The sequence below is a fragment of the Tasmannia lanceolata genome, unplaced genomic scaffold (genome assembly GCF_043159265.1).
Source record: "Tasmannia lanceolata isolate RefF3 unplaced genomic scaffold, GAP_Taslan_0.1 ptg000015l, whole genome shotgun sequence".
Lineage (NCBI taxonomy): Eukaryota > Viridiplantae > Streptophyta > Magnoliopsida > Canellales > Winteraceae > Tasmannia > Tasmannia lanceolata.
In genome coordinates this window covers 26,633,265-26,654,985 of record NW_027518692.1, presented here as the reverse complement: position 1 = coordinate 26,654,985, position 21,721 = coordinate 26,633,265, and the positions used below count along the sequence as shown (strand labels likewise).

Sequence of the window (21,721 nt, the reverse complement as noted above, 5' to 3'; positions counted from 1 at the left end):
AAAAAACAATAAACTCGTATTGTATGGTCTCATGAGTTTTATGTATGGTCTCATGAGTTTCTCATTATTGTTTCAATTCATATAGGATGGCTACAAGTCGTGTGGGTAGGAACCATTACTGGAATACTGAGATGGATAAGGTGTTGGTGGATGCGTTATTGGAACAAGTATCGGAAGGGCACAAGATACCCAATGGCTTTAAAGATGTCACATACACGGCGGCAAGCAGAGTAATGAATAGTCGATATGGGAAAGATATGACGAAAGAGCATATCAAAAATCGAGTCAAGACCCTAAAAAAGAAATTTGTGGCCGTCAACACTATAATAAACACAAGCGGATTTGGCTGGGATGACGTCAATAAGAAGATCGAAGTGACGGAAGATGTCTACAATGCTTGGGTCCCTGTGAGTACAAAGTGACATCTTTGTTTCATTTGTTAGTTACTCTGGCTCGTAATATTTATAACTATATTTCCGAATTTCTTGTAGGGTCACCCTGAACATAAGAAATATTTTACAGAGAAACATGTGTTGATCGATGATTCTCGTCACATTTTTGGCGAAGACTATGCCACGGGTGGGTGGAGTAAGGATGACGTTGCCCCTAGTCAGGAGGTGCAGAGTTCAGCTCCGCATATATATGACTTGGGGATTGACGATACCCCTGAGACTGAAACAATTCCAGAGTCTCCTATGGTGGGTGAGAGCAGTAGGGGACCTGGGCCTAGAATTTCATCTCCGGTTAGAGATTTTGCAAGAAGCGATGAAGGTCAGAGGGGGACGAAGCGTAGTGCAGCAAAATATATGAATTTGATGGAAGGGTTTACTTCAACTTTGGAGAAGGTTGCAGATGCAATCAAGGATCTATCGAATGAACCTTTTGACAGTGACGAGCTTCATGATGCCGTGTTTGGGTTACACGGATTCGAGGAGGAAATCTTGGAGAGGACTTATGAGTACCTCAACCGTAACCCTACGGAGGTTCGTGCTTTTATGAAGTACACAGTAGAAAGGAGGGAGCGCTACATGTGGAGGAAGATGGAAAACCTTGAATTCTGAGTGATTGTGGATGTGGATGTGGATGTGGACGTACATAAACATGTGGTTGTTGGATGGTTCTGGATGTGGACTTCATTTGGACATGATCTTTGTTTTGGTTAGCTTGTCTGTTCTTTTTGGTGAACATGTTTATGTACTATTTTTGTTAGTTGGCTTGGACTTATAGATGTAAGGACTTGGCTTGGTCTTTTTGTTATGCGATATTACGGTCTGCTTCTTCTTGGCAACTCTATATTTGTAACAATTTTTTGTCAAGTCTATGTTGGTTGCCTAATTTATATTTTGGCAGCTCTATATTTGTGACAATTTGATTGGCATTGTTATTGTTCAACTTCTGTTTGTCATGGTTTTCTTATTTTGATTGACTTCAGAGGGTTAGACCCACTTATTTTAGACTAGATTCTATGTTGGTATCATTTTGCATATCAGTTTGTCACAGTTTCTATTTAACAGGTTTCTATTGAGTTTCCCTGCATCGAAACGCATATTTCTGTAGTTTCTGTGAAGTTTCTGTCAGGTTTCTGTGCAACGAAACGCTTATCTGACAGGTCTCTGTCACGTTTCTTTTCCTTCACTTTCCTTTCTGCCACATCAGTTTCCTTCCCTTCACTTCCCTTTCCTTTCCTTTTTCGACGAGAGAACATAGCATAAAGAGTCACACGGTCACTCTTCACGATGCGGATTCGGGAGGGATGTCTCAAATTTTCCACCGCTCTGTTTGGTTGCAGAGAAATGGTTGAAATCTTTCTGAAATGAGCGTTTGGATACCGGTAAGTTACCTTGTTGATTAGTGGTATGAGTAGTCAATAGGGAGGAGAACAACATTTGATTTACCTAGAATTTACCTTTCTAGAAAAGTGATAAGTGGTGTTTGGTTGCCAACCTCATAGAGCAGTTGGAGGGGGCGTCATTACCCATACAAAAAGAGGAGAGAGAGAAAGCGAAAATTTTCCATGCTAAATTATTCCTTTTTTGAGAAATTTGGCTTGAAAAACTATAAAGGCGGGGACATTAATGCCACATCACCAGACATGCAATTATTACCTATGAAACTTGTCTGGCAGTCTCTAGGGATTTCAATGTTAGGTTAGCAACCAAACATAATAGTGTTACCAAAAGGTGCATTTTTTTTGCTGGGGAAATCCTTGAGGATGCCAGGCATGTGGCAACCAAATAGTCTATTGTGGCATTGAAGTGGAGAGAAACCAAGAATGTAGGCAGAAAGTTGAGTTGGGAGTCATTATAAAAAGAGTGATGACGGAGAGACTGAGAGTATAGCCAAGAAGGGAATCGAACAAATGGCAAGCAGGATGTTTTTTCATGATAAATCGGTGTATCCAACTAGTGAGAGAGGGTTGGTGCAGGTGGAGTGGCTATAAATCATGAAACAAAAATCATTAAACTAATGTTGAAGTGGCTAATAACCAGGAAACAATGGATCTTGTTATGAGTATAGTTTTTGTTTCATGATTTTTAGCCACTTCACCCGTCCTACCCCTTTCTCACCGGTTGGAGAGACCGATTTACCATGAAAAAAATCCCGACTTCTAGGGGCGTCCAAGTGGTAAGAGAGGGTAGGGCAATCAAGGGTGCAACTCGGGTCGGGTTCAACATGAAACCAAAAAAAAAAAAAAAAGTCGGGTTGGGTTGGATTCGGGTCATGTTTGAATTCGGGTTTGGGTTGAGTTTTCCCAACCCGGGTTGAGTTTGGGTCCGGGTTCGTGTTGAGGGCTTGGGCAACCTGACCTGAGTGAAACCCAACATTTTTCTTTTTTCTTTTAGTAAGCCTAAAAACTCGGGTTGGGTATGGTTCGGGTTGGAAAAAAGGGTTCAACAGGTCGGTTCGGGTTGAACATCATCGGGTTGGAACTCGAGTCGGTCCAGATTCGGTCTGAGAAAATGGTTCCTCGGGTCGGGTTCGGGTTGGCCTCAACTCGACCCAACACGACCCAAGTTGCACCCCTAAGGGCAATGAGAGAAGGAGATTGATTCGAGAGGACACAATTGAGATGAGCCTGAGAAGCGGCTTAAAAAATAGGAAAAAGTCGATCCTGTTTTGAGTTGAGTTTTTTGTTTCGTGATTTTTAGCCATCACTCATCACTTGGAGATACTTCTAGTTTCCTGACTTTTAGCCACTTCACCCGCCCTACTTCTCTCCCACCACTTGGAGGCACCGATTTATCATGAAAAAGGGAAAAATACAGATACACCCCCTCTAATTTCTAACACATTCATCTCTAACCCTGACTTTCAAAACATGACAAGTACACCCCTGAAGTTTTTTTAACATGACGGAGTAGACGGCGAGGCAGAAATGACCAAAATGTCATCATCTTCCCCAATTGAAAATTAGGGTTTTCATACTTGAAAACTGAAAATTAGGGTTTGATTCAAACCTTGTTTATTTATCAACGTAAACCCTCGATTTAGGAGTTTTATTTGTCTTCATTCACAACATTATCATGATTTGAATATAAACCCTAATATTTTAGGGTTTTTTTTTGTTTTCATCAATTTTTTTTCTTGAAATGTGGGTTTGATGTAGCCATGAGGTGGGGTTTCATGATATGTGGTGGAGGTGACGGCGGTGGTCGGAGGTGTGACGTTGGCAGTGGGAAATGGCATAACCCTAATCGCTTTGAAAGTGAGGGTATTTCTGTCCTCAAAATATTAACCATGGTTAGTTTATGTCTTTCCGTCAGGTTAAACTGACGGACCGTTGACGGAGGGGGTGTACTTGTCACGTTTTGAAACCTCAGGGGGGTGTACTTGTCACATTTTGAAATTCAGGGTTACAGTTGAATGTGTCATAAACTAGAGGGGGTGTAAATGTAATTTTATTCATGATAGCCAAACATGCTCTATAAATCATTAAATCAACAAAGGCCTTCCACAAAACCATGTGCATTGATTTTGATTTACAATTCCCAATAGAAATGGCTTTTCCGTGAAATTGCCTAATAAAATCCCTTAAAGATATAGCTAGTGAAGTAGGGTTATTATGGTCATTTAAAAATGTAAAATAGGCAAAGGTTTCTTGCTTTCCCCCCCTCCACATGAATTACATCATGAATGTGCATGTAAACATGTACTCATCATCCCATCATTGATATCTGATCGAACAACAACTCACTTTTTGAAGAGCTGCTGTTGGATATGATATCGAGCGTGGTACTTCTATCGTATTACCGTTACATGTGTTTATATGCCCATTCATCATATAATTTCTTTAGGCATAGTTTTTTCCATGAAAATGGAGGGGGTGTTCTATTTAGGGGTGGCAACGGTTCGGTTTCGGTTTGGTTTGACCCCAAACCGAACATGGTTACCTCCAAACTGAAACCGAAACACTCCAAACCGAACCGAACCGATCATACACTCCAAACCGATGAAAAGGGGCACATTTATCATTTTTCTATGAAAAGGGGCGCATTTATCAGTGTCCAAACCGAACCGAACTGAAACGAACCCGAAACAGAAACCGAACCGAACCGAAACTGAATTTTCGGTTTGGTTTCGGCGTGGTTCGGCCAATTTTACCAGGCCCAGTTCTATTCCTACCAAAACTCTATATAAGTCTATTTGGATTAGGGGTGCAACTTGAGTCGGGTTCACGAAAAAAGTCGGGTCGGGTCGGGTCGGGTCAGGATGAGTGTTTGGGCAACCCGACCCGGGTGAAGCCTGACATTTTTTTATCAATAATATTTTTTCTTGTAAGCATAAAAACTCATGTTGGGTTGGGTCGGGCCGGGCAGGGTTGAGGTTGGGGAAAAGGCCTCCTCGGGTCGGGTTGGGTTGGTCGAGACCAACCCGACCCGAGTTGCACCCCTTATTTATTTTGAACGAGGAGAGGAACAAAAGAGTGGAGCGTGGGGCAAAAGAAACGGGGCAGGCCGGGCAATCCGGGCAAGTTGGGCAACTTGGTGAAAGCGTTCGTCGGCACAGAAAAAGTATTAAAACAAGGGGAGAGGTCTGGGGAGAGGTCATCCGTCTATCTTCCTATTCCGTGCTGATTTCTTCCTCTCCTCCTCCTTTTCCTTCTTCGATAGGGTTAGGGTTTCGTATCTTTTTTTCTTTTTTTGTTTCTTGTTTTGGATGACTTTCTCGATGGGCATAGAGGATTGAATTCTCTTTTTTCTTCTGGTGGAGGCAGGAATCTCATCATCAGATTTTATATTTGAGATCAGAGCGGAGGAATCGCGACAAAGAGATCTGCTGTTTTTTCTTTTCCCGAACAGGTACGTGGTTTCTCGCTTTTTATCTCATGGTGATATTCTTCTAGATAGGGTTTGGATTTTTTAGGTTCAGCTGGTTATGTTTTCTTATTTTTCTGTGGGTAAACTTTTGATTTTTGTGGTTGCTACATGATGCTAGATGGGTCTGATTGAAACTTAGGGTTAGGTTTTTTTTTTTTTTTTTTTTTTTTTTTTGTTAAAATAGGGGTTCGATAAGGGTTGGGAGAATTCAATACTGATTAGAGTTAGGGTTTGCCTTTTGGTTTCATGATATTATTTCTTTGTTTATGCGTTTTTCTTTTCTATTGGGAGGATTTGAGGCTGGCTGTGTCTATATTGATTAGGCCTAGGGCTCTGGGGTCTGTTGAAATCGATTTTGCTAGGGTTAGGGATTCCGTTTCGTTTTGACTGGATAGTGGATAGTGGATAGTCTCACCTCGTTAGCGTAAGGTTGTTTTTTTAAAAAAAGGTAAGCTAGGACCGAACTTGCAACCTGAAGGTTGAGAAACAAATCCTGACTCTGGGATAGGATATAAACAGAATAGGAACCCCTGCCCTCCGGAAGGTGGGCTTTTTATTCACTTTGATTGAGGTCTGTCGGGTACTGAACCAGAAAGAGTTCCTAAAGCTAGACGCTTATTTATCTCCGAGAGAGTGACTGAAAAAAAGCTATGTGAAACAAGTGTTTGAGTTTGGAGTAGGGTGGTAATGTCATACCTTAGAAAATGGCGTTGATGATTTATCTCATAAAGTCCTGCTCACCCTTAACCCAACGTGAGAGACTAACATAACCAATATGTAATATCATTACATATCGAGTAAGTTAATGTAACAAATTTTCCTACTGCAGAAAATGAACAAGCATAATGTAACAAATTTCGTTATTGGGTAAAATGTGAGGCGAGTACCTTTGTAGAAAGTAAATCAAATGTAATGTTTACAAAACTCACATGTAATAGCATTACAAAATAAGTAAACTTACGCTATAATGTAATGCGCAATGAAGCACAGATATGAGTACGGGGTGCGGGTACGTGGATACGGGATTTAAAAAAAAAAAAAAAGTATACGGCTACATTGGGGGTACGTTGGATATAATATATTTTTATATTTATTATATATTTATAAAAAATAAAAAATTAAAATTTTTATTAAAGAATTCAAACAATTTAATTGAAGAACAATCAAATAAAAATAACATCACCAAAATCTAATTTACTTTACCAAAATCGAATATTACTTCTAATTTGTTAGGTTTTTAATTACGGGATATATATATTATAGATAGTTTGATATATTCACCCGCCTTTTGTTAATTGGGACAACCCCTCTATTGTAAATCTGTAATTTTGGATTTAATTTGAACCGGGTGTGCACCCAAGCGCATCCGATACGTACCCAAACCCCCAAGCTAGATTTTCGTTTTGTTTGCTGTTTGGGTGTGTATCCGGTACGTACCCAAAGAGTACCCAGGAGCACCCGCACCCGATACGAATGCGTGGGCCTCCAGAGAGTATATGTGTTTCTTCCTCTCTTTTTTTCTGTATAACATAAAACTTAACATTGAATCAACCAAAACATATATTTATATCTCTAATAGAAGCAATTGGAAGTAAGGAGAGAGTTCTTTCAAAGCTTGTGAAAACAGGTTTTACGAGAGGTTTTTATTGTAACTGCTTCTTGTCAAGCTTCTGTGAAGAGAGTTTTACGAGCGATTTTTACTATAGCTTCTTATTTCAAAGATGGGATCACAAAAATCCTTGATAGAAAAATTAGGCAAAGAGGGTTGATTTAAATGTTGATTTGAGTGGCCTGGCTTTGTCCCACGACCGCAAATCGCTCACCTGCGAGTGAGCTCCCATGGCTGATTGCTTAACCAAACAACTCTTTTCTAGTATTTTTTTAATTCCGTTGTTTAGTTCACATCGGGAATGGAATGGTCTGGCATATAACTACTGAACACTATTGGCGTTCGTGGAAAGTATACGACATGTAGTCCAAAAATGAAGGGTAGCCAGCGATAAGCCGTAGCGACTGACTGACCCAGTGTATGCTTGTTCATCGTCGATAGGTAGCAAGGTAAAGCCTGGTCGGCTTGATCGAGCGGTTGGCCTAGTGAACTCAGAGGGCAAGGTCGCTTTCAGAGGCGAAAGGCCATGGAGAGATACTATGGGCGATCCATGGATCTCCGATCGGTTTCCTGTATCCAAGCTCCGAACTGGATGATGAGCTCGATTGTGAGCTAGATACTGAAGCGGATGTAGTTTCGGACTCGGTCTCTGACTAACCTTCTTCCTTTTTGATCCCGGATACCTGTACCATATTGCAAGAGAAAATGATATACTCCAAGTCATTGTCATTGTTTTTTTCATGGGGTTCCTCTCGAGGGATTTGCCCATCGACTTTTTGACCACCTTTGCCACTTTTTCTATTAAGAAATTTCATGATCCTATCTTTGAAAGAAGTAGTTACAGTAAACACCTCTCGTAAAACTCTTTTCACTGAAGCTTGGAAAGGAGCAGCTACAGTAAGAACATCTCGTAAAACCTTTATTCCCAAGCTTGGAAAGAAGCTCTCTCCTTACTTCCAATTGATTCTGTTAGACATATAATTATATGTTTGGCCGATTCAATGTTAAGTTTTGTGTTATACAAAATAAGGAACCTTGTTACATTATATTGTAGGTTTACTTGTTTTGTAATGCTGCCGACCCCAACTAGTTTGGGACAAAGGCTTAGTTGAGTTGAGTTGACTGCTTGTTTTGTAATGCTAAATGTGGGTTATGTGAGTTGACTACATGTGGGTTATGTGAACATTGCATTCAGTTTACTTTTCTACCCATTAAGGGTAGGGAAATTTTACCCATTAAGGAAATTTGTTACATTATACTTGTTCAATTTCCTCAGTAGGGAAATTTGTTATAACATACTTAACTTACTCGATATGTAATGATATTATATGTAGGTTGTGTGAGCTTCTCACATTGGGTTAAGGGTGAGTAGGACTTTAGGAGATAAAGCATCAAAGCCCTTTTGTAGAGAACCCACTCCTTACGGTATGATATCATCACCCTACTCCAAATCAAAACACTTGTTTCACACGGCATTTTTCGGCCACTTTGTGCTTCTGAGGTAATTTAGCCCTTGGGTTTGGTGGTTCATTGGACGACAAGCCCGGAACCTATGACCTCAAGGTTGCAGGGTAAGGTTTTTTGGCTTAGATTTTTGTTGGAGAATTTGGGCTCTGATAGGCAGGTTAGGTCAGAGTATGGCTTATGATTTAATCATTCAAAAAAAAAGTATGGTTTATGATTTTATATAAACATATTCGGTTTTAGTACCTTATTTTCTAATTTTTTTGAGGGGATTATGGCGCAGGAGAGTCGGAAAAAATGGAGCACGACGAGACCGGATGCCAAGCCCCCGAAGGACCAATCCTCTGCGTCAACAACTGTGGCTTCTTTGGAAGCGCAACCACCATGAACATGTGCTCAAAGTGTCACAAGGATTTGGTATTGAAGCAGGAACAAGCCAAGATTGCGGAGTCATCCATTGGCAATATTGTGAACGGAAACTGCGGCAGCAACAACGGAGTGGATCCGGTCATTGCCGAAACTGTAGATGTAGCCGTTGCATCTGTTGAGAGGAAGATTGTATCTTTGCAGCCGGCTGATGCTTCAGCCTCGAGCGAGGGCACTGAGGTGAAGGCAAAAGAGGGTCCAAACAGATGCAACACTTGTAGAAAACGTGTTGGATTAACTGGGTTCAGTTGCAGATGTGGAAACCTCTTTTGCTCTTCGCACCGTTACTCTGACAAGCATGACTGCCCCTTTGATTATCGAACGTCTGGTCGTGATGCTATTGCTAAAGCCAATCCCGTGGTCAAGGCTGAAAAGCTTGACAACAAGATATAGCAACTCTGAAGAGAAGGTTAAGGAACTCCCATATGATACTTCTCTTTTTACTCAATGCCTCTTCGTTTTAGGTGTCTTTTATCGATATACATGGTTGGAGGCATGGTGCTTTGTTCATCTTTGCAATCTAAAGAACTCAATGTTCCCTTGTTGATTGGCGTGGTTTGATGGCTCTCTGGTGTGTAAACTTTGTTTATTTCTGATGGCTTAGTGGACATGCTTGTGGCTTATAATTAGATTTGTAATTTGTTCTTCTGGTTATATGATGGTTTCTTTCCGGCAGTACTTACCAACAATGGCGCACTCAATGATGTGAAATGATTTCATCTCTGAATTGTGATCTGTTCTGTTTCAAATTGTGCAATACTTAGCTGTATTAGGTTTGTAATTTATTGTTCTGGTTCACATTCATCTCTGTCAGTACTTGTTAGGTGTGGTATGTTGAATCGTTTGAAAAGGAGTTTTTCTGCATTAATATTTGTTTAAGATCATGTCCTAATGGACTTGTATCACAGTCGCAAAGTATTTTCTGAAAGCAGTTTACAAGGTATGTTTAGAAGTGAAGTTAATTATTTTTTTTTGTAGGCATTTTTTTTTATGTTTTCATGTTTTCAATGAATGAATTACCTTTTACAGAGAAGTTGGTGGGTATGTATGTTTACTCGTTCCTGACTATATGGCTTAAGTCCGTGTGGTTCATGCTCAAGGAGTTACTTAGATCTATATTTGGTTTTGGTGAAGCCATTAAGAGGAGTGAAGGACATTTATCTGATTGTTGACAAAACTTTGAATTCTTATTTGATTTTTTTGTTAATTCTCATTATGAAGTGGTCTTGGAAGTTGGGCACTTCCTCAAATTTTTGGATGACTATTATCTTTAGGGTCTGTTATGTGATCCAATGGAAGATATGAAATTTATACCTTGGGTAGAAAGGAGTATAAACTACCGAGAGATCTTATGAAAACTTATCTTTCTACTTTGGTTTGACCTACGAATAGCTGGTGCAAGAGAAATTTTGATTATTGATCCTATGCGGCATTGTTTGTGACAGTGTTGTGTTCCAGTCCCTCCCCTGAATGACTTTTTGCTATTTTTCTGGCTATGATCAAATGAGCAACTCATGTGCAATTTATTATTGGCAGTTGGATTTGGAGATGGGAGTTTCCTGCTGTTGATTGAGCATTTCATCCGGATTGTTTATAATATAAAGGCTTTGCTATTTAATTAGACTCGAGAGTCGAGACGAAAGCATTTGGAAATACGAGATGACAGCATATCGAGGTTTATAATATAAAGCCTTCTGTTCTTTAAGTAGACGCGAAATGAAAGCATTTGGAAATACCTTGTAGCAGGATACTTTTACCTGATCACTCATAGCATGGGAGGTTCACAACTGAAAAGAAAAGTTATCTAGTTTAGTGTTGGGAACGACTTACATGAAGAATTGCTAATATCTGGGGTCTTCTTGTGTGCTTTAGATAAATGGTGAATTTGATTAGTGATGGGTAGTAGATATCAGGTACTGATAGGGACAGCATGTCATGCTTTGTTGGTGTCTCATGAGATGAAAGGTAATGTGTAGAAATTTGGAGGTTGGTTTACTCTTTGTAAAATGATGTTCTACTCTTTCTCTCTATATAACATATGTTGGTCATGCCATTGTCGAAGTGAATGGACAACTGTTGACAAATGGTTTCCACAGATTCTAAATTGAAGTTGTGTGCATGCTATTGGTAATAGTAGAAATGTAGAATGTTCTCCACAGTCTAAACTGATTTAGAATGTTTTCCACAGATTGTAAAAATTCTATACTGTCTTTCTGACAGTTTTAGAATCTGTGGAATTGCTGTCTTTCCACAAAATCAGTTGGGTCTTGCATTCTTGGAGTGAACCGAGAGGAAAATCAATCGGGCATTCTTGGAGTGAAGATTTAAACCATTAACTTTTTTAATCTTCAAGGTGGATTACAGACAACCAGTGCATCTTCAATCCCTTTCGTGTCTATCCCTGCCCCACCCTCCCTCACCCTTGGGTAAGCTAATATTCCAGGAAAAAAGATTCATGGGAGCCAAACATGCCCTTAGTAGCAAAATTGAAGTGAAACTCCTTTCAGAAAACTCTGATTCCATCTTGGCCGTAAAAATAATGGTGGGTCCAATGGTTCAGTGATCAATGCCATTCATCTGTATCCTACAATAACCCAACCCTCTGATTAGTTAAGATTCTCATGTCTCTGTAGAACTGCTTTTTACTATCTCAACCAAATTCAACTAAAAAAATTAGTTGTCATATGGCTCCTCTAGGCCAATTTTTTATTCTTTGTAAGGTAACAGACGTTGTTATTATGAATAATATGGCCTTAACAAGATTACAAGGGACGGCTCATCTTATTTATAATATGGCATTAACTGGATTAAAACCTCGTATGGGAACAACAGCTAAGCCCCGCCCTCTCCTGACCTGGATCATAACCCAACTCATCTGGGATGATAAGGCTGATGTAGACCCGCGTATACAACCTAGAAGAGTTAAGCACCTGCTAGATTTCCGTGAGGTAGTAGTATCTCTATTTCTGCAATGATATAAACATCCCTGATTACTTCTCATCTCCATTTATCTAGGTATATTTGCCTACCTATATGAGATACCTAGTTGGCTCATGAAGGCACAACCCAATGCTTACTTGGTTGACACGTTCATAATAGAGAGAATCAAAGGAGTATTGATTGATTTGGTAGGAAAAAATGTAGGCTGAAACAAGAACTAGTTGGCTCATGAAGGCACAACCAAGTACTTACTAGGTTGACACGTTCATAATAGAGAGAATCAAAGGAGTATTGATTGATTTGGTAGGAAAAAATGTAGCCTCAAACAAGAACTCAGCGAGGTAATAGAGAGTCAGACTTGTTTGGGGTGTTATGAAATAGTGATATAAATGGTAAACCTATTTACATGGTGGCCCATCAAATGGATGGTTTGGATCACCGTACGATGCCTGTATTGAACTTGTAGAAAAGTACAAGTTTATAGGGTCACACATCATACAATTTCTCATGATTTTCTATCAATCACTCAAGCATTTCTACTCTGTTCCGTCATCCAACTTTGGTTGGAAAGGAAAGGGAAAACACCATTTTCTTCTTAAAAGGCTGAATTCCGATGTTTTGTTAAGCCATTTTACTGGAATGAGAAAACAGTGTGGAGGGCCCACCTTTTCTCACTTTCAAAATCCGACTGTGGAGAGGATTTAGGACATTGGAAAAGGAATACAACTTTTGGGCTTAGATTATTTTCTTCGTACTTTTTTTAAAAAATTTTCTTTCCACTTGGAAAAATTTGGGAAAGGGGGGTGGAAATATCATTTTGTGATCCCTCTTAAAATTGCAATAACAAGCCAAGGCGAATATAGGTTTCTTGGAGATGAAAGGAAAAATGGCGGGAATTTTTCACCAAATAAACCCCTCTTTCGGGTCGATGATATAATCATATAAATAGGGAGCCCCCTTTCTTTTCACCAATCCCTCTCTTTTTCGTAATTCTTCTCACAAAGGAAATGGGGAAGAAAAAGAAAACTAGGGTTTCCGATGAAAACGAAGAACATCTCAGCACCAATCTCATATCCACGGAAAAGAGCTTGTACGAGGTAAGGGCTCTCTTTCTCTCCATCTTTGTGTTCGTTCTTTATATCACGATCCTCGTGGTTTTTCTTTTCATTGATTCGACGCTTGAAAGAATGTATTTAAGCGCTTGTTTGTAAGATTTTGTGCCCTAGATGAACAGTTCAGTTTAGATCTGTTACAATTGAAGAAATCTTGCATTTCCTTGTCAGTGGATCTGATTCTTTTTTTTTTATTTTTCTTTTGAAGCTTTATTAGAGACGATTGTGGTCTCTTTTTCGATTGGGAATTTGATGCTTTTTGTTAATAGTATTCTTCATACACAAGTTCTTTAATATGCTTCTTTCATCATAAAAGAAATTTAAGATTGAGCTTGATTTCATGCATGGCTTGATTCAAGATATTAGATCTGTAAAATTGAAGGATAAATCAATTGAAAATAGGACCCCCACAGAGACTTCTTCTACTGGTATTTTATGTAGTGCTATATGCAAAATATTAAATTTAGCAGAAGACGAATTAAAGCATTTGCCTTTGGTACTGCTATGATAGATACTAGTAATCACAGACTAAATTTAGTGGAAGATGAATTAAAGCATTCGCCTTTGGTACTGCTATGTTAGATACTAGTAATCACAGACTAACTTTAGTGGAAGACTAATTAAAGCATTCACCTCTGTATTGCTATGTCATATACTAGTAATTACTTAGATTTTCAATTTAATCATTGTCCATGATATGGTTAATGTGTCCTTCACTCCCTTGTTGTTGGGCTTATTATCTTAACTCTAAGGTGCAACTACTACATCTACATCTGATATCTGCTTTAATATTTTACCAATTACCAGAGTAATGTTTCCATTCTAAGAGTGCCTTGCCTGAATTAAGGATTGGATCCTGTGCTAGTATTGTGTTGTATTTATTAAGTACCAGATCAATACCTAATCACATTCATGTTTGAAATGAAATGCATAAAAGTATGGTATAACTTTTCTATGAATTCAATCGAAGCAGCTGCCTTTTTGACCTTTAATCCTTGTACAGAATATCCATATCTTGGATTGATACTGTTGTTGTTGTCTTAAGTCCTAATCCTGATTGTGATCATTTGTCTCTTCAATATTCAAAAGGCGGAGACGATTGCAATGAATGCTCTTGACATGGACGAATTCCTGTCACTGGTAGTTTGATTGTCGATATTTCAGAGCCCAGTTGGATCTACACAATGAAAACTCTGCACTCAATTGAAACTCGTCTCAATATAATAGAAAGTAGCTTTGAAGAAACATGTCAGTAAATTTTAGCAAAAGGCTCTTGAGTGTACGGATCTCAATACCAGCTGCAACATATGTTATAAAATGTTGAGTTTGTCTTCGTAAGTGACCATGTAGGAAAAATATAACATTTAACTTGAATTGTTTTCAACGAAACCTCTGTATCCTATTATTTGGATTACCCCTTGTTGCATATGTAAAACTTGACAATTCCACAATTTGGTGGAACCCACTACATCATAGCTCAATGGGACTGCAGTGAACGTTTAGCCTGCATCTACTCTGCTACACTGATAATGTCAGATTCCTCATTATAACTGAGGGAATCTGCTCATTCAACTGCATTAGTTTGACGAGAAAGCCCACCTTACAGTAGGCTATCTCAATGACCCATGATTCCTCTGTCTTCATAAACCCTTGGGGTGTGTTTGGATTGTCAGATGAAGAATCGGATTTAGCATCCCATTCTATCTCTGTTCCGATTCTCCCATCAAATAGAATGACAATTCCAAATCTACCGTTTGGGTAACCCCTGGAATCTACCGTTTCAGAGAGAGAGGGAGGGAGGGTGTTTTCCTCCGAGATTCTCTTCTCTTCTGGGCCGCCATCGGCCAGTGTTCTGAAATACTCCCGAACAAGTGGAGGAATGCACCAGATAATGATTGGAGAAGACGGATTTGGCATAGGCGTTGTAGAACTTCGTTGTTCATAAATCGAATTTCAAATGATATATCAGGTTCAGCCCCCAGCTCTTAGAAAATAACAACTTTCACCGAGAGAAACAAAATGCTGATACAAGCACAAAGAACATAAGGGAGCACCAGACTAATAGGCGATTAAACTGCTAACTAAAAGATTTCAAAAACCATCAGTCCAATGAGAAATCTTCATTTTGATTTCCTTAACTTCTGATCAGAAAAATTTCAGTAGATGCCTACTTACGATTTGATTGGCAGAAAAACAGGAGAAACTTTTCAGAAGGTACCAGGGCATAAAAATGAAAAAAAAAACAGTAAACCAATTTCAAAACCTTACTCCGCGGATAACTAATTTTCTCAGAGTTGAAAGAGGAAACGGCAAAAGAACAAGAAAAACATGGTTTTTTTTCCTAGGGGGAAATGATATTAAAAAAGTAACCTCCTCAATGCAGCTCAAGTTAAAACAAAAAACACTTTAATTACTCTTTTCCAGCTGCTCGAAATCTCCAACCTAGAAATGTTCTCGACGGTTTTGTTTTCTTAGAAATGTTCTGTTAAAAATTCTGCTTGGGTTTTCTTAATCCGCCCACCTATGACACCCAAACGTCAGAATCACTGCAAAGCGAATTGATGGCAATTCTGATTCCCTATTCCGGCATACCAGACACACCTTTGAGTATTTTAAAGGAAGCCATGGTACAAGGAGATCTTATCCTCCCATTAGTCTTCTCAATCCGCCCACCTATGACACCCAAATGTCAGAATCACTGGAAAACGAATTGATGCCGATTCTGATTCCCTATTCCGGCATACCAGACACACCTTTTGGTATTTTAAAGGAAGCCATGATACAAGGAGATCTTATCCTCCCATTATCATCATCAAATTGCTATGGAAGTCCGAGGTTGATGATTATCATAAGTAACACGCATCTTTGATTCAAGGAGTGGCAAACTACTAGTTTAGTCAAGAGAAAACCACTTGGCAATTCACTAGCAAGTGGTTATTTGTCATTAAGGAAGCTAGAGGCTTGTTGTAGAACCACATTATGACTATGCCATAAGAGTAAAGAGTACAGAAGTATGTGGGTTGTGTTGATGGGGGACCACAAACAAGGAAGAAAGAGAAGATCGAGAAGTAGTCCTCAAGCATGTCTTGAAGTGGGGCCCACGCACACTATATTGAAGTCAAGCAATGAAAGCCACAAGTGGGGTGGGCATTTTCTTACCATTTTTGACTAGTTTGACATTCAGTCAGATAGTCCTGAAATTTCTTAGGGTTCCACTTTGAGTTGCCACACCAGCTTGGGCTCGCGCATGGAAGATTTAATTTCTAATTTTTGTTGGAGAGTCCAGTATAGTTAGGAGACTTTCTATCTTGGTTTATTTCTGTTTTAAATAAAGAGTTCTTAAATATTTTACTATAAGTTGTTGCTTTTAATAAGTTGTTTTAATTAGGACTATTAGTAGGATTATTTTAGTAGTTTTCATGTTTGGTTAGGAGTCTTTAAAGTCATAAAGGGTGACAGACTCTTTTTGCACTCAATTAACTTTCGTCACTTAAGTCTATGGGTGCTTGAAATAGACCCACACATTTATTACAAACATTCTATGTGAAGAGCAAATCTTTTAAGTCATGAGAGGGGATTTTTGTCCAAAAGTATTTGCTTTTGTTTAGGTTGCTTTGCAAAATGGTGGATGTGACATCTATGTTCCCAAGGTGCAATGCCTTGATCACCTTTGTTGTGATGTCAATGGAAGCCTTAGGTGTGATGCCTTTGGCCTATTAGAAGTGTGATGCTTCAAAATCTGGGTGCGATGCCTTGATCACCTCTGTTGCGATGCCAATGGAACCCTTAGGTATGATGCCTTTGGCCTATTAGAAGTGTGATGCTTCAAAATCTGGGTGTGATGCCTAGGAAAGTTCTGGAGTGGTTCTAGGTCTGATCTTTCTATCCTCTTTCCCATTCTCTTTAGTGTTCTCTTTATTTTTTTAATTTTGCTCCCTGCAACCTGATCTGAAATTTCCAGCAACCGTAAGCTGTAAACTTTGCCGAACAACCAGTCCCTTCACCTTCCATTGACCACACCCCAACTTATGCCCATTTCCTAAACCTAAACCCTGAACTGCTGGTTCCCTTTTTCCATAACAGATCTACCATAACGTCAAAGCCTACAATTTGAGTAGTCCAAGAAACTAAGATAGCTGCCAACAGTCCATTGACATCCCTTTCCTTTGCCAATATGTAACCTCAAAACCTGCCCATGCCCCTCAACAGTCCGCCAATCTGCCTTTAGTGGTTGTCATTCTAACCTTTTACCTAAAACCCTGCTAGTGCCTATTAAAATTGCAACAGTCCGCTAAACCTCAGCATACAACTTGTTCCCAGTGAATAATACCATCAGTCCTTGAACCCAAAACTTTATTGCTGAATCCTAATACTTCAGCCCTAGTTCACACCCAAGATCCTTGCCCATACACCTATAGATCTGTCATAGAACTTTGGATTTTTAACCTACCTACAGATCTGTCCAGAACTATTACAAATATCCAAACCTGTCACTACAGTCCCTATTACTAACAAATTGTTTACTTGCCCTCCTCCCTAATCTCTGTAGACCCAGTCTTCTAAACCGATCAGCCCAACTGACTCCTCACTCTTTTGAGTAGTAAAATGTAGCATTCCTTCAAAAGGAAAAAGTTTCCGCTGGAAAGCACTCCATTTGCTTTCTCCTCCCTCCTAAATGCTTAAACGGATCTCCTACTTAAGCTGCTAGTCTTGCTTTAGAAATTTTATATTCTTAGACACCTCAGTCCATGAACTACCTTATTCCCTATGTTTGGCTTCTACTCCTGTTCTCCCACCCAATGTTGCTTTCTCTGGTGGTAACTAAGGTTTGGCTTCATTTCCCAAGCATTCACCAGTCTAGCCTCTCCCTTGTGTTGCTTCACCCACTGGTCAGGATGTGGATGAGTTCAATTTCATCTCCATTGCCTTTTGAATCTCCTCTCTGCGAGCGGTAGAATCTATTCGCTATACCAGTTTTATCCGGTTTGCTATACACATAGTCGTATTGTGAATCGGTTTGCTGCAAACTAGTTTGCAATATAGATTGTAGTAATTCGTTAAATGCGGAACCGGCTTAAATTGTTACAGGTTTGACGAGTTTTTTTTCCCCAATTTTCAAGCCTCAGCTTCTAATATCACCACCCACTTTCAACTTTCTAACTTTTCTTCTATTAAGGGATTCCATGGGATGCCCATCAGTTTTAGTGGGTACAAAATAGCAGGTTATGGAAGTGGGAAAGAGGAGATGGCCTGCATGCCCTGGTAGAAAGGGCAGCTGAAATCTTGATGCGTCTCAGGGAAATCCTGTCATTGTTCTCGGACAGGTTGAGAGAAGGAAGGTGGTGCACGGTGCTGCACTGCTGAGATGCAGTGAGCAATTCTGTAGCATACAGGGGTACGAGAGGTACGCTTGGATGTGAGGAGCTTCATGGCCATGGGAGGGGTTAGAGTTTTGCAGCAAATGGTTAATGTTTTTCAGATCTCCAGAGAGAGAGAGAGAGAGAGAGAGAGAGAGCGCAAATGGTTAATAGTCTATAAGCGCACATGGACTATGAGTTTACACGTGCGTTACATAATGTAGTGAACCAAACTAGTGAACCAGAGCATACCAGTCTAGCAAACTGAAATGAACCAAAAAAGCGAACCCAAAAAAAATAAAAATAAAAATCAAACTGGGTTCTTATGAAAGTTGCGAACCGCGTATTCAAACCCGAACTGAGCGAATTAATGAAACAGGTGACATAGCTCTATACCCTTGAGTTTTCCTCACCTGAAATTGAGTTTCATCCAGTTTCTAACAGATTTGAGCTCTAGTGGTCAGGGGCTCTTCATCCTTACCTATCAGGAAAAAGAAAAACAGCAAGGTTTGACATCGATTAACTGTCAATATTCATTGTTTGGTAGGCTTGAAAATTTTGGTTGATTGAAGCCATCAATGCATGCATAAAACATTAACCATACATGCTTCCAAGCAAGACTTGAAACCCCAAGATGGACTGTCACATGGAAACCTGTTGCTAGTCTAAAAACTGCTTGTATATGATTCCCTGCTGCATGGAATCACACCTAGAGAAAGATGGTGTAGTAGAAAGGTTTGAGGATACAAGCTCAATTAATTTCTCAATGGCCGTGTATTACCTCATAATGATGTCCCAATACTATCTGCCTCCTAGTTAATATGTATGGGACATGGTTGTTATCATGGGTATCTAGAAGCTCTTTATGCTTAATGATCAACTCAGTTCAAGGATGTAGAACTCGGAGGATTATGATAATGTAGATTCATCATTTTATTGTTGTGAATAATTTAATTCTTATGTATTTTAAAAAAAAAAATCTTATTAATTGTTGGAATATGAAAGGTCATTAACAACCTAGTGCCCTTGTAGATTCTTGGTGTGGAGAGAACAGCTTCTAAGCAGGAAATAAAGAAGGCATACTACAAGTTAGCCTTGCGTCTTCATCCTGATAAGAATCCTGGAGATGAGGTGCAGAGTTGATGTTCTGGGACATGGATCATTTTTTTTAGATGCTGCACTTTGTTTTATTCCATTCTCTCATTGTGTTATTTGCTTTGCTTATAGGAAGCCAAAGAAAATTTTCAGCTCTTGCAGAAGGTGATATCAATTCTAGGGGATGAGGAGAAAAGGGCACTTTATGATCAGACTGGTTGTGTTGATGATGCCGTGAGTGATTCTTGAAACTTGGTTTTTGTCTGTACTTTTTGTTGAACTAATAGAATATCAAGTGGGATGTTTTGGAATAATCAGGACCTAGCAGGGGAAGTTGCTGAAAATCTACAGGAATATTTCAGATCTATGTACAAAAAGGTGTTGTTTCTCCCTTCACAAGACAATGCTATTGAACTTCCTTCCAATAATTATGCTTATATAATTAAGGAAAGGTGTCTCTATATATTGATGGCAGGTCACGGAGGCTGATATCGAAGAATTTGAAGCTAACTACAGAGGATCAAATTCGGAGAAGAATGACTTGAAGGATTTATATAAGAAGTACAAGGGCAATATGAACATGTAAGAAATGTAATGGTTTTTTTAGTATTTTTTCCCACTCTTGTACAAATAGAAGCACTATCTTGACAGATGAAGAGTTTCTTATGCAGGCTCTTTTGTTCCATGATCTGTTCGGAGCCAAAATTGGATTCACACCGATTCAAGGATATCATTGACGAGGCAATAGCTGCAGGTGTGGGTTGTTATCATTTATTCCTGTATGCCCTAGAATTGATTAGCATATTATTGGGCTTTCTTATTAAGATAATACAAGACCAAATCTAAGGTTATGTGACACTTTTCTTCTCAGAAACACCAGTCACTAATGGTTATCTGCAAATTCAATTTTTGTAATCTTTTCTCATTCCTGTTTTAGGGTGATCAGTTTGATTTTTGTTATGTTAGTTATGGTTATTATTGATGTCGTTCATGACCCATGATTTGTGGACACGGACGACACGACACGTGTGTCAGCAACAAATTTGAAGTGTCGCCCAAATCATAGCTTTTTTTTTTTCTTTTTTTTTTGAATGGTAATAAATCATAGCTTTTCTCCCAGCTTCCATTTGAAAATCATGAATTTTTTTTTGAATGGTAATTTAGTTCTCACAGATTGTTGTACTTAAGGTTGCCTATATAGTGATATTCATTGATTTGCAGAGGCAAGTAATCAGTTAGATTTCTCTTATATACATAGGAGAGCTGAAGGCAACTAAAGCTTTTAGGCGATGGGCAAAGGAAGTGTCTGAAACAAAACCACCCACAGAACCTCTAAAACGGAGGGGGAAGTAAGTTGCCATTCATTCACTCATCCATTTGATTGCCTGCGTCCATAGGGATTAGTCCCGCCCTAAAATGTAGTGGGGATACCCTATGTCATAAAAAAAAATCATTCATCCATTCCTTTTTTTTTGAACTGACCATCTTTTGAACCCTTTGCAGATCAAATAAGCAATCAGAAACTGATCTGGTTGCAGTCATCTCTCAGCGCCGAAGCCAGAGGAAAGAGCAGTTCGAGTCTATGTTCTCTGCCTTGGAGAAAAAATACAGTGGGAGCAAGTCTGCCATGGAACCTACAGAAGAAGAATTTGAGGCTACAAGAAGTAGGCTTGAAAATGGCAGGCAGACCAAAAAGAGGAAGCAAAGGTAGAGCAACCAAGTGGCCAAGTGGTAACGTTTCTCTCAATGGATTATCCAGTTATTAAAGTCCCCAGACTGCATGAATCTTGTAGGGGGTCCTCTTCTGTAAGTTATGATGTTTTGTATTTATTTCATCGAATTCCACTCCTAAATGTGTTTTATTAATGTGGCTTGAAGCTTTTTTGCTTTCACTACATTTCCTATTCAACTGGCGGGTCTCATTGTGGATGGGCCACAGGCAAATATTGCATCTTCACCTGGGAAAATGATATATTTGCCCCCTTTTTGTACTTGGGACAGTCTCCTCTAGTGTAAAATAGTAGTCATGAATACACTTCCCAAGTAAATAAAAGGGATGAATATATCAATTCCCATTCACTTGGCCCAACTGTTTGATTGGCATGGTGTAGAATATGAAAAAGGTAAAAGATGGGTCCCACATTGGATATAGTTCTCACAGCTGGCATTCTTTGTTTTTTTAATTTTTGCCAGAATCAAGGACAAGGGTTTTGTGTGTATGGATAGCCGTTCCGTTTCTTACTCTACGACTTGATGATAAGTCAGATATGATGTTTAAGTTGTGTGCCTTTATCAAGAATGATCTTCATACCAAATACAAGTTAAGACCCGATGGCAAATGAAAAAAAACACAATCAAGGTAAAAGAGTGGTGAATGGTGATGCCTTTCTATCTCACTAA

At 39.3% G+C, this 21,721-nt stretch overlaps 3 protein-coding genes across 7 annotated transcripts; all 3 read left to right on the top strand.

The window, feature by feature from the left end:
* The first annotated feature begins 86 nt into the window (after window positions 1–86).
* LOC143891904 (uncharacterized protein At2g29880-like) lies at window positions 87–1,061 on the top strand. Its single transcript, XM_077396401.1, has 2 exons — window positions 87–407; window positions 492–1,061. Exons 1-2 carry the CDS (start codon window positions 87–89, stop codon window positions 1,059–1,061), a joined length of 891 nt encoding a protein of 296 aa, XP_077252516.1.
* Window positions 1,062–4,920: 3,859 nt separating this feature from the next.
* LOC143845842 (zinc finger A20 and AN1 domain-containing stress-associated protein 8-like) lies at window positions 4,921–9,492 on the top strand. Of its 5 annotated transcripts, XM_077354246.1 has the most exons (5): window positions 4,921–5,112; window positions 5,216–5,300; window positions 8,262–8,352; window positions 8,470–8,498; window positions 8,675–9,492. In XM_077354246.1, exons 4-5 carry the CDS (start codon window positions 8,480–8,482, stop codon window positions 9,208–9,210), a joined length of 555 nt encoding a protein of 184 aa, XP_077210361.1. In that variant the 5' UTR covers window positions 4,921–5,112; window positions 5,216–5,300; window positions 8,262–8,352; window positions 8,470–8,479; the 3' UTR covers window positions 9,211–9,492. The 5 variants fall into 5 exon arrangements, with proteins under 5 accessions (XP_077210361.1, XP_077210364.1, XP_077210362.1 ...); XM_077354249.1 differs by lacking the exon at window positions 8,470–8,498; XM_077354247.1 differs by having other exon boundaries at window positions 4,921–5,300.
* A 3,084-nt stretch (window positions 9,493–12,576) lies between these two features.
* LOC143845550 (Chaperone DnaJ-domain superfamily protein) lies at window positions 12,577–21,213 on the top strand. The gene is made up of 8 exons (XM_077353928.1): window positions 12,577–12,854; window positions 19,259–19,357; window positions 19,454–19,555; window positions 19,640–19,699; window positions 19,797–19,903; window positions 19,993–20,075; window positions 20,580–20,670; window positions 20,825–21,213. Exons 1-8 carry the CDS (start codon window positions 12,765–12,767, stop codon window positions 21,030–21,032), a joined length of 840 nt encoding a protein of 279 aa, XP_077210043.1. The 5' UTR covers window positions 12,577–12,764; the 3' UTR covers window positions 21,033–21,213.
* The last annotated feature ends 508 nt before the right edge of the window (window positions 21,214–21,721 follow it).